The sequence below is a fragment of the Chaetura pelagica genome, unplaced genomic scaffold, assembly GCF_000747805.2.
Source record: "Chaetura pelagica isolate M959 unplaced genomic scaffold, ChaPel_1.0 scaffold286, whole genome shotgun sequence".
Classification (NCBI taxonomy): domain Eukaryota; kingdom Metazoa; phylum Chordata; class Aves; order Apodiformes; family Apodidae; genus Chaetura; species Chaetura pelagica.
Window position 1 is genome coordinate 86,756 of NW_009953573.1, and position 12,462 is coordinate 99,217.

The following is a 12,462-nucleotide window of genomic DNA, read 5'->3' on the forward strand; positions in this document are numbered from 1 at the left end:
GCACTGCACGGCAGCCAGGGTCATCAGGAAGGTGGTGGCCTGGGAGGACAGCACGGCCAGGAACCCTGTCACCTGGCAGCCCACGCCTGTCTCCCATCTGGCACCAAATCTGGCAAACTGGCTGTAGGTCAGGGCATCCACCAGAGCCAGGAGGCTGCAGGAGACACCTGCCAGCAGGTTGGCCCCAGCTATGGAGCCGATGAGGAACTTAACTGGAGAGAGGTAGCTGGGAGAGGCAAAGACAGCCAGAATGACCAGCCCATTGCAGAGCACCGAGACCAGGACGATGACCCAGACTCCCAGGCGGATGATCCAGCTCTCAAACAAGTTATCACAAGGCTTGAAGGGACCTGGAAGAAAACAAACCACAAAGTTATACCCAGAATATTCCTTGGAGTATATATCTTGGAGTCTGTGGTGTGGAGACATGAGAGGTGGCAGGATGCTGCATCCAGCTCTGCCATTGCCAACCTCTGCTGTGTGCCCAAGACCTTGGCTAAGCCATGTCCTGCTGCTTCTGCAGGAACAGCCTCTGCATGGAGGGGGTGGCCAAGGTGAGATAAAGGGTTAGAGCAGGGAAGAGAAACAGCAGATGGGAGGAAGCTGGGGTGGTAGGGAGGGAAAAAGGGGCCTGGGGAAGGAGTGTGTGAGAGGATGTCAGGAGAAAGAATGGTGGAGGATGGACATAGGGAGAAGGGAAGTGAGTAAGGGAAGGTCATGGAGCAGTAAAAGAGGGATTGATGGTGGATACTGTTTGCCAAAGGAAAAAGAAGAGAGGGAGGGACAGTGCAATGAGAGCTGCCTCTGCAAGGGGTTTGGGTGTTCCAGGGAGGGGCTCAGGGCAGGAATTCAGGAAAACCAGACACAGGATGGGCCAAGGTTTAGGTGGCAGAGAGCAAGGGAAATTAGAGGGAACTGGGAAATTTTGTTCAGCTCCAAGAGGCAGGGACTTTGGCTGCCTTTCCTCAGAGAGCCAGCACCTCTGCACCCAGCCCATGCCCTCCCCTGAGATCTTTTCCTTTCTTGACTCTTTAGCAGAAAACTCAGTCGGAAAAGTGGCAAAATCTCTGTTCCTGGCAGTGTCCTTCAGCTGCCTGGATGGAGCCAGGGCTCTCCAGCCTCAAGCTGTGCTTGTGTAGGACACCACTCAGCTGCAAATGGGGACAAAATCAGAAAACAGCTTCCTTGTTCAGAGCCCTGCTGGTATGGTTTTGATGGAAGAAAGGAGAGAGTGGCTGGGTACAGGCCAGCACCTCCCTTTGCTCCTTTTGTCAGGAGAGAGGGTAAAGTATCCTGCAGTGCTGCAAAAATCAGGAGATAAAGGACAAAGTTTTGTCAGGCAATGTTCTTGGCCTGGGGGGCAAAGCAGAGTCTAAGTCTTGCCAGGGAACAGGAACTTGTTCAGAGCTGAAGTCTGACTTGGGCAATTGGTGGCTGGAGGAGCTGGTGTTGCCTGGGATACCATGACCTTGTCCTCTCCTTATAGAAGGGCAGCTACATCCAGGTGGGAGAAGCTTCTCACTTGTCCCCAGTTTGCCCAAAGCCCAACCACTCAGTTTTCTAATATGTGCATCTGTGAGACACAGCAGGAAGGGTTGTGGGAGCCTGGGGACTGAGAGAGTCACAGAATCCCAGCCTGGTTTGGGAAGGAAGGGACCTTAAAGATCATCTAGATCCAACCCCCCTGCATGGGCAGGGACACCTCCCACCAGCCCAGGCTGCTCCAAGCCCCATCCAACCTGCCCTTCAACACTGCCAGGGATGGGGCAGCCACAGCTTCCCTGGGCAACCTGGGCCAGTGCCTCACCACCCTCATAGTGAAGAATTTCTTCCTCATGTCCAACCTCAATCTCCCTCTTCCACTTTTCATCCATCCCCCTCATCCCATCCCTCCCTGCCCTTGTCCCAAGCCCCCTCCCCAGCTTTCCTGGAGCCCCTTCAGGCACTGGAAGCTGCTCTAAGGTCTCCCTGGAGCCTTCTCTTCTCCAGGCTGAACACGTCAGCTCTTTCAGCCTGTCTTCATAGGAGAAGCCCAAAGGATCCCAGATGTGTTCAAAAGGTTTCCTTGGCTTCTCACCGGGGCTTGGTGTACACTGAATAGTGGGGTGCAACTTTGATTCCTCAAGGTCCAGCTGGAGGTCATCTGCATCTAGGTCATCTGGGGAGAAAACAAGAAATGGTGCTCAGAGAAGAATAAGCAGGACCATCAGGGCTACCGGGGCCAGAAGCTTTTCCCACTGCCTGTCCTCAACATAGACCTTCCTAGCTAGCTTGAAGCCCAGAAGATCAAAGTAGCTGCTGGTGTCCAATTTGTCCCCTGCAGTCACTGCTGCAGAGGGAGAAGGTCTTGTAAACATTGGTGGATTGCAATGTGGCCAACCACTTTTTTTTAGGTTACTCCCAACATTTGTAGTATAAGAGCTCAAGAACCCAGAGCTGTGTGACTGCAGATCACTCCTCCCAACATGCTTTATCAAAAACAAATAATTATTCTAGCCTGTGTGGTTAAAGAAATCAAAGCCTTCAAATGCATCTTCTAACTGGAAGCTTTCTGGGCAGGCCTTGTCCCATGTTAGTTCACCAACAAAGACACATCTTTGTTCAAAGAGAGCCATGAGCCTCTACTTGAGCACAAGTGCTTTGCCATCAGCCACCACCACCAAATGGCTCAGAAGCAAAAAGACAAGAAGACCCAGTTTATATCTTTATTTTATGACCTACAACTTCATGAGACTATGGTGCTTGGTTTTTACCTATGGAGGTTCCCAGTCCTGGCTTTGGTTAAATGCAGACTGATGGCCTGTGCCTGCAGACTTTGGATCTGTGGGGTTCAGGCTCCTGGGCCAGCACCTCCATCCTGCTGGTGGCTGCTCCCTTAGCTGGGCTTGGGCTGACTGAGGGTCAGACAGAGACTCCCTGGCTGAAGGAGAAGCTGCTGGGAGAGAAGGGGGCTGAGCCCTCAGCTGTGGTTTTGATGGCCTGTAGCTGAAGTTCTTTACCAGGGAGAATGGCACTCTCTTAATCTGACCCAAGACATGCCTTGCTGCTTTGCTGCTTCTCAAAGCACCACTGACTCCCAGCACTGGGACACAGTGAGGACAGCTGCTGTCCCCCTGCACCATCCCCACCCATGGCACCAGCACAGCCTTCTGCTCCCAGTGGAGACCTTCAGAGGATTTTCTGCGAGTGGAAGGAAGGGCAAAGGACAAGTTTTGTGCTTGCCACACCCTGACAGCCAGGGAGCTGGACCCGTGGCTGTGGGATGAACCCTCCCTGGGGTGGTAGGACTGATGCTGGTGGCTTGGGGTGCACCTGGCAGCTCAGACACTGGTCAGGAAGGTGAGTTTCCATAAGAAAGATCTGGCAAAGCTAAGTGGCTTTAGTTGCCTAATCTATTTAGAAATGGTGCCTCTCATGAGGTCTGCTCCCTGCCTGTGTTTGGAAAGACAACTGGGATGATTTGGTTACGGAACGATGACAAATAACGTGCTATCTTTGGTGCCTCCTGACAAGCATTGTGGCTTTCTTGGTTTCAGTGAGCTTTGGAAAAAAATGCCATTAAAAAAAATCTCTCTGTAGAAGAGCTGAAATATTACTGCTGCTTTGGAGTCTGGCAAGAAAACACTCACAGTGGGATGGGAAAATATTTCCTCTTTGTATTTCATAGTCTTGTAAATCTCCAGTGGCTTCTCCATCCATGGTGCAGGGGCTGTGCTGTGCAGTCATGGTACTCAAACCAATGCAGAAATGTGCACTTTCTGCCACCCAACCCCTGGTCCTGTTGAAGTGTGATTTGTCCCCATCCCCTTTGCTCTTCAAAGGCCCAAACTGCACAGAGTTTTAGCATAGGTTGAACATTTGCATGAAGTGAAGGAACGACCTTTTGTTTTGACTGGACTACTGAGCTAGCTGTGAACTACAAAGCAATCCTTGGCCAGCACAGTGGGATCCAAAACAGAAACTGTACCTCTCTCTGCTGGAAACAAGGGCTTTCCATCCTGGGAACTGTAGAGAGAAGAAAATATCTGTTGTGTTCCAGCAAGGCAGACTGCATTGTTTTTGAAGGAGCCCTTTTTAATTTGAATTTTGTGAAGTTGTCTCCACTTTCTGAGGCCTTATGGAAACAAACGACTTCGGTAGTAGTGCCCTTTCCATGGGAAATAGCTCCCAGCTGGCAGTACCAGCACTACAGTGGAAGAGGAGAACTGCTGGAGAAGGGATAGAAGGAAGAAATGTAGGGCTGGCTGCTCCTTCCTCTGGTGTGTTGTCTGCCTCTGCCAGGACAGTCAGTCCCCACGTGGGGTTTGCAGACAGTTGCTTTCTGCCTCCAGATTAGGACATGTGTGGCTGCAGTGGGCCTGGGCAGGTGCTTCTGTGGGGATTTGAGTTGCCTTCTTGAATGAGAGAAGCAGGAAAAATATATCTCTGAGGACGCTCCAGGGTTTGCAGAATGGTTGCAAAAGTTAATTAGTCAGCTTTACAAGCTAATGGAGGTACTGGACTGGGTAAAGCAGTGTCCTCCTGTCAACAATAACCATGCAAGTGTGTGGCTGGCATCAGAAGGTGCCTTGGGTGCTGGGCTGGTCTGGGCGGTGGGTGCTGGATGCAGAACACAGGTTGCCTGGCTGGAGGAGCAGGGCTGTGTCCCCAGGAGCCCTTCTCACCCCCCCGTGGCTGCCTGGAACAAGTTGCCTTTCACCCCCTGGGCTGTGGAGTTCTGCGGACTGGTTTGGAAAGGTCTCCTTAGTGCCTGGCTGGAAGCACCTTGGCAGGGCTGAGGGGACATTGGGTGGCTGGAAGTGTCCCCTACCCTCCTCACAGCATCCAAGTGCCCTGACCAGCCTGGCTGCACTCCGCAGGGCCTGGGCCTTGACTCATTTTCTTTAACAAGGCCACTTTAACTCTTGCATGGAAGGAATGCTTGGGAGCTTTTTCCTCTTTAATATGGAATTGTTACAAGATTCATGGAACACAGCTGAACAGCACTGGTGGCCATTAGAAAGCAAGCACTGGGAACAGAAATAAAGCAACAATTCATTACCTCTTCTATAAAAACAGGCTGAGAGAGTTGGGATGTTCAGCCTGGAGAAGAGAAGGTTCCAGGGAGACCTTAGAGCACCTTCCAGTGCCTGCAGGGGCTCCAGGAAAGCTGGGGAGGGACTTGGGACAAAGGCAGGGAGGGATGGGATGAGGGGGAATGGATTAAAACTGAAAGAGGGAGATTGAGCTTGGACATGAGGAGGAAAATCTTTCCTGTGAAGGTTGTGAGACACTGGAACAGGACCTTAAAGATCATCTAGATCCAACCCCCCCTGCATGGGCAGGGACACCTCCCACCAGCCCAGGTTGCTCCAAGCCCCATCCAACCTGCCCTTCAACACTGCCAGGGATGGGGCAGCCACAGCTTCTCTGGGCAACCTGTTTCAGTGTCTCACCACCATCACTGCCAAGAATTTCTTCCTCATTTACAATCTACATCTCCCCTCTTTCAGCTTAAAACCATTTCCCCTCATCCCATCCCTCCCTGCCCTTGTCCCAAGTCCCTCCCCAGCTTTCATGGAGCCCCTTCAGGCACTGGAAGGTGCTCTAAGGTCTCCCTGGAGCCTTCTCTTCTCCAGGCTGAACACCCCAACTCTCTCAGCCTGTCTCCAGAGCAGAGCTGCTCCAGCCCTTGGATCATCTCTGTGGCCTCCTCTGGACACCAGGTCTGTATCTGTCTCCAGATGCAGTCCTACCAGCTTGAGGTGCAAAGAACTGCCTCAGTGGCCTCTGTAGTTACACAAACACATGAACAAAGGCAGCATCCAGGCTGTGTCTTGAAATGCTGTTTTCCCTTTCCAGCAGTTGCAGAGGAATCTCATGCTTTTCTCCACATTATCCTGAGATTTCCTGGCAAAGAGCTCCAGCAGCTTTCCACCCAGAGCTGCTGCTGCGGTTGCAGGAGGTTTGTTTGCACCCTCCTCTGCTGGCCTCCTGCAACAGATTGCATGGAGGTCACTGCAGGAGGGAGTTTTGGAGAACAGATTAAATTGTCCCTGGAACAGAAGGAGCTGCTCATCTGTAACCTGGTGTCCCTTGTCCCCTGCAGGGACTGGCCCCTGTGCTGAGCTCATCACATCACCAAAGGTCCTTTTCTTCATACTTGGCCCTGACCTTTGCTGGAGCAGCAGGGCCTTGACATCTCATCAACCCTTATCAATATCTACAGGGGGTCTCAGCAAGATGGGACCAGTCTCTTTTCATCCGTGCCCAGTGACAGGACAAGGGGCAATGGGCACAAACTGGAGCACAGGAGGGTCAAATTAAACACAAGGAAAAACTTCTTGACTGTGAGGGTGGCAGAGCCCTGGGACAGGCTGCACAGGGAGGAGGTGGAGTCTCCTTCTCTGTGGAGACCCATCTGGATGTGTTCCTGCTGTAGGTGACCCTGCTCTAACAGGGGGTTGGACTGGATGATCTCCAGAGGGCCCTTCCAGCCCTGAGCACGCTGACTGTGACACATGGCTCTCTGCCTCTGCAAGTTCCAGTTCTTTGAGTTCATTCTCTTATTCAGATTAATCCCAGGGTCCATCCTCTGTATCTGGAAGCCACACAGACTGGTGTCCTGCCAGAGGGTCTGTACTTGCCAGGGCTTTAATGACCAAGCCCAGAAGCTGTCCCATGTAACCTCAGCCACCTCCAGGGGCTGGGGCAGCCTCTCTCCAGAGTCAATAAGGCCAAACCAGCAAACATGTCCATGCTGGTGAGGGCTGCCAGAGCTTTCTGTTAGATGGGGAACGTTTGGATGCACCAGATCAACTCTTTCTCCAATGCAGTAATATCAATTGAAGCTCATTCTCAATACCTGGCCACCAGAGCTGGAGAAGGATCAGGCTGCCTTCAGTTGTGCCTGAGGCAGGTGTAACTCCATGGAGCAAGTGCATGGCTGACACTGGGACCACTTCTGCAACTGCTGGATCATCTACCAGCTCACAGCATGCCCTGCCCGTGGACTGGTCACTGGTCACTGACCATTCAGGCCAATTTACTTACAGTGATTATCAGCGTGACCTGGAAACAGTTCCATGGTTCTCTTGTGGGGATCCTCCTCCTCAGGGCTCATGTCTTCTGCCTCCCATTGGTTGGACATCTTGAAGAAGCTGCTGCAGCTGCCATAGGTACAGCACTGGTAGGCATAAGGTACCTCGAGGACTCTGCAAAGGGGGAAAAGCAGAAGTTTTAGGGGCATCTCCTCCATGGCTTTGCATGTTTTGCTTAATTTCCACATGTGACAAAAGCAAGTTTATCAGGCAACGGTTACATTGGAACAGGATCTTGCTCTGGTGAGGGAAAGGACTCTCTGTAGGACAGAGTGTGCACCCAAGTCACCCCAGGGTGTCTCTGCACTGCCCACTTCTGGCACTTAAGCCACTCTTGCTAGGATGTTGTCAAACATCAGGTTTGGAAACTTCACTGAAATTCCTGGACCAGAGAATCACAGAATAGTTTGGGTTGGAAGGTCCTTCAAGTCCAACCCCCTGCAGTGAGCAGGGACATATTCAAGTAGACCAGGTTGCTCAGAGCTCTGTCCAACCTGGCCTTGACCGTTTCCAGGGATGGGGCACCTACCACCTCTCTGAGCAAACTGTTGGGGATAACTCCTAAAAGCCTTTCAGCTGTTCTCCCAAGGCTGCACAAGCTTCTCTCTCCCATGCCCTCTGGCCTCCTGCATGTGGAGTCTTCATTTTTTACCCCGAGGCCATTTTTTTCTGGGCATCCTTTCTTTTGCTCAAGGTGAGAAACTTCCCAAGAGCCTGAGCAAGTACAAAGTCCCCCCTGCTTGTTGTTGAAGGGCAGAGGCACCTGCAGCCTCCAATGCCATGAGTGGCTCATTCCTGTCAGGGAAATCTCAGGTCTCTCAAAGGCAGCAAGTTAATTTAACATGTCTGATTTCTACTTGAAAGTAGAATTGTTAGCTGCTAATTATAGCCTGTATTACAACAGGAGCTGGATATCTATCAAAGACCTGGAGCAGCTCTGCTAGGAAGGTAGGTAAAGAAAATTGGGGCTGTTCAGCCTGGAGAATAGAAGGCTCTGGGGAGACATTTGAGCACCTTCCAGTGCCTGAAAGGGCTCCAGGAAAGCTGGGGAGGGACATTTCATGAGAGAAGATAATGACAGGACAAGGAGTAGTAGTTTTAAACTGAGAGAGGGAAGATTTAAGTTAGATATTGGGAAGAAATTCTTCACTCTGAGGGTGGTGAGGAACTGGGATGGGTTGCCCAGGGAGGTTGTTGATGCCCCATCCCTGGAGATTTTTAAGGCCAGGTTGGATGAGGTTTTGTGCAGCCTGGTCTAGTGGTTCCCTGCTCATGGCAGGGGATTGGAACTGGATGATCTTTAAGGTCCCTTCCAACCTTAATGATTCTATGATTCTATGATGTTCTGGATGAAATGCCAGGCTATCAGGCAGCAGCTACATTTGCTTTAAAGGCAGCAAACTGAAACTTCTTTGCTGGAAGTTAGGGTGACTGCTGATGAAGACAAAGGAACCTCAGGTTTTCCAGACAATTAAGGTCTCCTGACAAGATCAGTAAATACGGTGAAAGTCTATATTCTAAAAATATGGTTTCATTAAGTTCACAAATATTTCTGGCTGAGTCCCAGCAGGCCACGGGAACTCTGTGTACAAGTTTGCTTCCTGGTATAAGCTCCACACTAACTCTTATTATTGAGAGGTGGTAGAGAGGTACAGATCCTCCCAGGATGGCTAAGAACAGAGGGTTCCTCCAGACGTGTTCCCTGAGACTAAAACTACTTCATGGCAGTGCCCCAACTTAGGAAATCTTAATGGGTCCATTTCCTGGCGTGGCTCAATGAACCACTCCTGCAGACACAGTCTCACTGGTACGAATGGGGATCAGCTCCACAGATGTCAATGGAATGAGTTTGGAGGAGGAATGGCCCTGGAAGTGCTGAGCTTGACTTGCTCTGCACAGGGAACTGCCATCCCAGGTGTGGAAAGCCCTCCAGAAACTTCTGGGGTCCCCTGGAACACAGTCATACAGCAGATCCCAGCTATGGTGAGTCAGAAAAATTCAGAAGAGAAAGTCCTGGAGGCACCACTGCTGAGGGAGGCCAGAGGGAGAGACCCTCACTTTAATTGGACCTGAGCTCTGGAGCCCAATGTTGGTGCAGTGGTTTGTGACTCCAGCAGTAGGTGTCTAAATTGGAGAAACTCCAGCCTTGGGAACCCTTACTGGATGAGTAGGAGCATCTGCTCATGCACACTTGGCTCCAAGGGAACCTCCTGGGAGACCCAAACTAAAGGTTGCTTCACCTCAGGGGAGCTGGAGTCGTCTGGACCATGGGACCCTCAGGGTGCAGGCAGGTGCCTTCTGGAGTCCCACCATGAAGGGTCAGGAGAGGCAGGGCCTGTGGTGCAGCTCTGTGCTCCCAAACTTTTGCAGCCTCATCTTCCTCAGTTTCACCCCTCCAGGCTCCTCATCAATCCACAGCAGACAAGACACAGTCACACAAACAGTTTATGGAAGGAAAGCTGGATGTCGTTATCTGGGGCTGGTTTCTGGGCATGTTTTCCATTGAGAGGAGCCCTAAGCTGGGCCAGCTCCCTGCTCCCCACTTGTGTGTGTGTGTGACAGCCCAGGAGCCCCCTGCTCCCCCCTGGAAGGCTTTGAGAGCTGAAACCTGTCAGCAGCAGATGAAGGTTCCTCAACCTACTGGCCTGGAAAGGTGGAGGAATGCAGGAGATAAACAAGGGAAACAGAAGGTTTATTGCTCTCAGGAAATCCAGGCTGTGCTAGGAGTGAAGGAGCCAGCAGCAGCAGTACCTCATTTTGGGGAAGCTCTCCTTGGAGAAGGGCTCAGAGAGAGCTGGGTTGCCCCGGAGCTTCAGGTGGGTCAGTCCCCCCAGCCCGCCCAGAGGCAGCGTGACCAGGCGGTTGTCAGTCAGGTCCCTGGAGAGGGAAAAGCAGAGAGGGAGGCTGGTCAGGGTTGTGCTGGTGGGGTTGTCCTGCTGCCTGCCTTGGGTGATCCTCAAATGTGATGCTGCAATGGGCCTGGCTGCTGCGTGGGGACCAGGATCCTCTGGAGATGTCACTGTTTGACTCAGGTTTGACAACAATGCTCTCGATCCCCTCCTGGCCAGGCAGGGAAGGAGAGAGAGAAAAAGAGAGAGACCTGGCTGGGTTACCAACACGGGGCCCGATTTTAAGCCCAGATTATAAACCCCCCTTAACAGGGAGGTCAGATCTCCCTGTAGTGTCTGAGCCAGCAGAGTAAAGATGTGACCTTGAAGACCCAGCAGTTAGAGAAACATTTCACTCTTACCAGCCTCAGCTGGAAGGTTCTGTGACTGCTTAAAAGAGAACTTACTGAAGGAAAAAAAAAAAAATCAGTAATAGGAAAATTGGCTTCATCCTGGCTCAAACCAGGACAGGAGTAAATGGAATGATACTGCAATCCCTGGGGAAAAGGAAGGCCAGGGGTTAATGCCCTTGCTGGAAGCTCTGGGTGGTGTCTACCTCCCTGTGTCTGCCCCATGCATCTCTTCCTCCACCACTCCCTCCGTAATGGGTCAGGTGTGACTGCAGCTCCCAGCCCATAATATACCCAAGAGTGAGGAGGCTGAGAACTTGGGATCCCTCCAGAGCCACCAGGAGTGGTCCTCAATGACTCTTGCTGAAATGGTCTTGCTGATCTTTTATAAAAGTATCTAAGGGAGGTTTGAAAGCACCAGAAAGTGGAAGTTCAAGTGTTCAGGATGAGAGCACCTCAAAGATGGTCCCTTCTGCTCTTTCCTCATCCCTTTAATATTGGTAGGAAACTTGGGATTTCATCTGCCCATGTCAGTGCTGAGACATGGACCTCAGCAATGCAGCCCTCTGGTGTCCTGGTAGCCTGGGGAGTCAGCCTGAGCTCCTCAGATACCTGCTGGCCAAGGCTCACTAGGAAAGAAATGTCACTGCAACTTACAGCTTGGTGAGGGAGTGCAGGGTCACAAAGGCTTCAGGGTGGATGAACCAGATGGAATTCCAGCTCAGGTCTCTGCAAGGCAAGGACATGGAAGTAAGAGGAGTGCAGAGCAGGGCAGTGAAGCTGCTGACACTGACTGGTCAAGGGATTTGATGCAAACCCCTTGGCCAGCACCAAGTTATATCTCATTCCAGCTCCCTGGAGACAAACACATTTGGGTCCATATATGGGTGGGTTCTGAATATCTCAAATCCAATATGATGTTCTGCCAGGATAGTGCAGGAGACCACAGCCCAGGACCAGCATGTGTGAGGAAAGAGGTGCCAGAGCTTGTGCATCCCGTGGTAAGTCTGCATGGGAACTGGGGAGGTGGGTGTCCGTGATGGGGGCTGTGCAACATGAGAGTTAGAACATGTGGTGTGGAGTGCCCACAGGCCTGGCAAGTGAGCAGGTTCTCTACAGGTGTCTGCAAGCAGGAGGAGAGCCAATGAGAAGGTTTGTGTTCTGTTCTTTGGTAAAGGGAAATGGAAGAGGGACTGGGGAGCAAAACCTCCTGGCAGAGGCAGGGGGAGCTGGGTGGGGGAGCTCCACATCATCCTGTCTGGGTGCTTGTGGTTCCTGTTCTCCCTGCAGTAATCCCAGTCATTGCCCTGCCAGGCAGGACTTACATGGAGCGAAGGGCCACCAGCTGCACAAAGGTGTCTGCTTGGATTTCCTGGATCCTGTTGTGCTGGAGACCACTGAAAAAAACAAGAACTGGTTTGAGGAAAGAGCTGAAGGCAGCATTCACACTTTGTAGGGATCTGTGTCCCTGGCAGCAGACACAAACTGTCACAGGGGAAGTGGCAGTTTGAGCTTGGGTGACCTATTCTCATTCCAACGGGCAAACAGGAGGAACAACAGGGCAGCTCAAAGCCTTTCTCTTCCATTGCAGCTCTGGGCTTCAGACAGCCTCTCCTTTTGGTGCCATCACAGCACAGTCAAGTGCCATTGGTGTGTAGTGGTTAAAGGTGCTCCATTATCTCCAAAGCCACCTTGACTTCCCACTCTGTTCAACTCTGAGCCTGCAAACTCTTCCTCTAGAGCAAAAGAGGAGAATTTGGATCTAGAAAAGCTCTAAGGGACCCCTCAGGAAGAACTCCACGGTGCTGGTGATGACAAAGGGGATCTGAGGCTGAAGGCACCTCTGCTTTTCATGAAGAAATATCCTGATGTCTTGCTGAACCAACTGATGGCAACATCTTTAAAGGATTTAGTCAAAATTGTATGAACTTAAATAAGTAATTTAGTTTATTGATTGAATGATTAAGAGTAATTAATTTAAAGCTAAACAGAAAGATAAGGGAACATCTAGACATTAGAAACAGGAACTTCAAATTAAGTTGGACAATCAGCCCAAGGAACCATGTAGAACTGCTTGGGTCAGCCAAAAGAATGTCCCTGCAGGGAATTTTGCTAATTATGATATGACAAACCACACCTCCAGAA

The 12,462-nt window shown here is 51.3% G+C and overlaps 1 protein-coding gene across 1 annotated transcript in view; it reads right to left on the reverse strand.

Annotated features, from left to right (window-relative positions):
• The window catches only part of LGR6 (leucine-rich repeat containing G protein-coupled receptor 6), a 151,326-nt gene that overhangs the window by 1,226 nt on the left and 137,638 nt on the right, over nucleotides 1–12,462 (reverse strand). The window contains exons 13-18 of the mRNA XM_009999633.1: nucleotides 11,643–11,714; nucleotides 10,975–11,046; nucleotides 9,831–9,956; nucleotides 7,033–7,193; nucleotides 2,078–2,158; nucleotides 16–350 (exon numbers count right to left, since the gene is read on the reverse strand). Coding sequence (XP_009997935.1) covers nucleotides 16–350; nucleotides 2,078–2,158; nucleotides 7,033–7,193; nucleotides 9,831–9,956; nucleotides 10,975–11,046; nucleotides 11,643–11,714 — 847 coding nt within the window. The remainder of the gene's footprint in view (nucleotides 1–15; nucleotides 351–2,077; nucleotides 2,159–7,032; nucleotides 7,194–9,830; nucleotides 9,957–10,974; nucleotides 11,047–11,642; nucleotides 11,715–12,462) is intronic.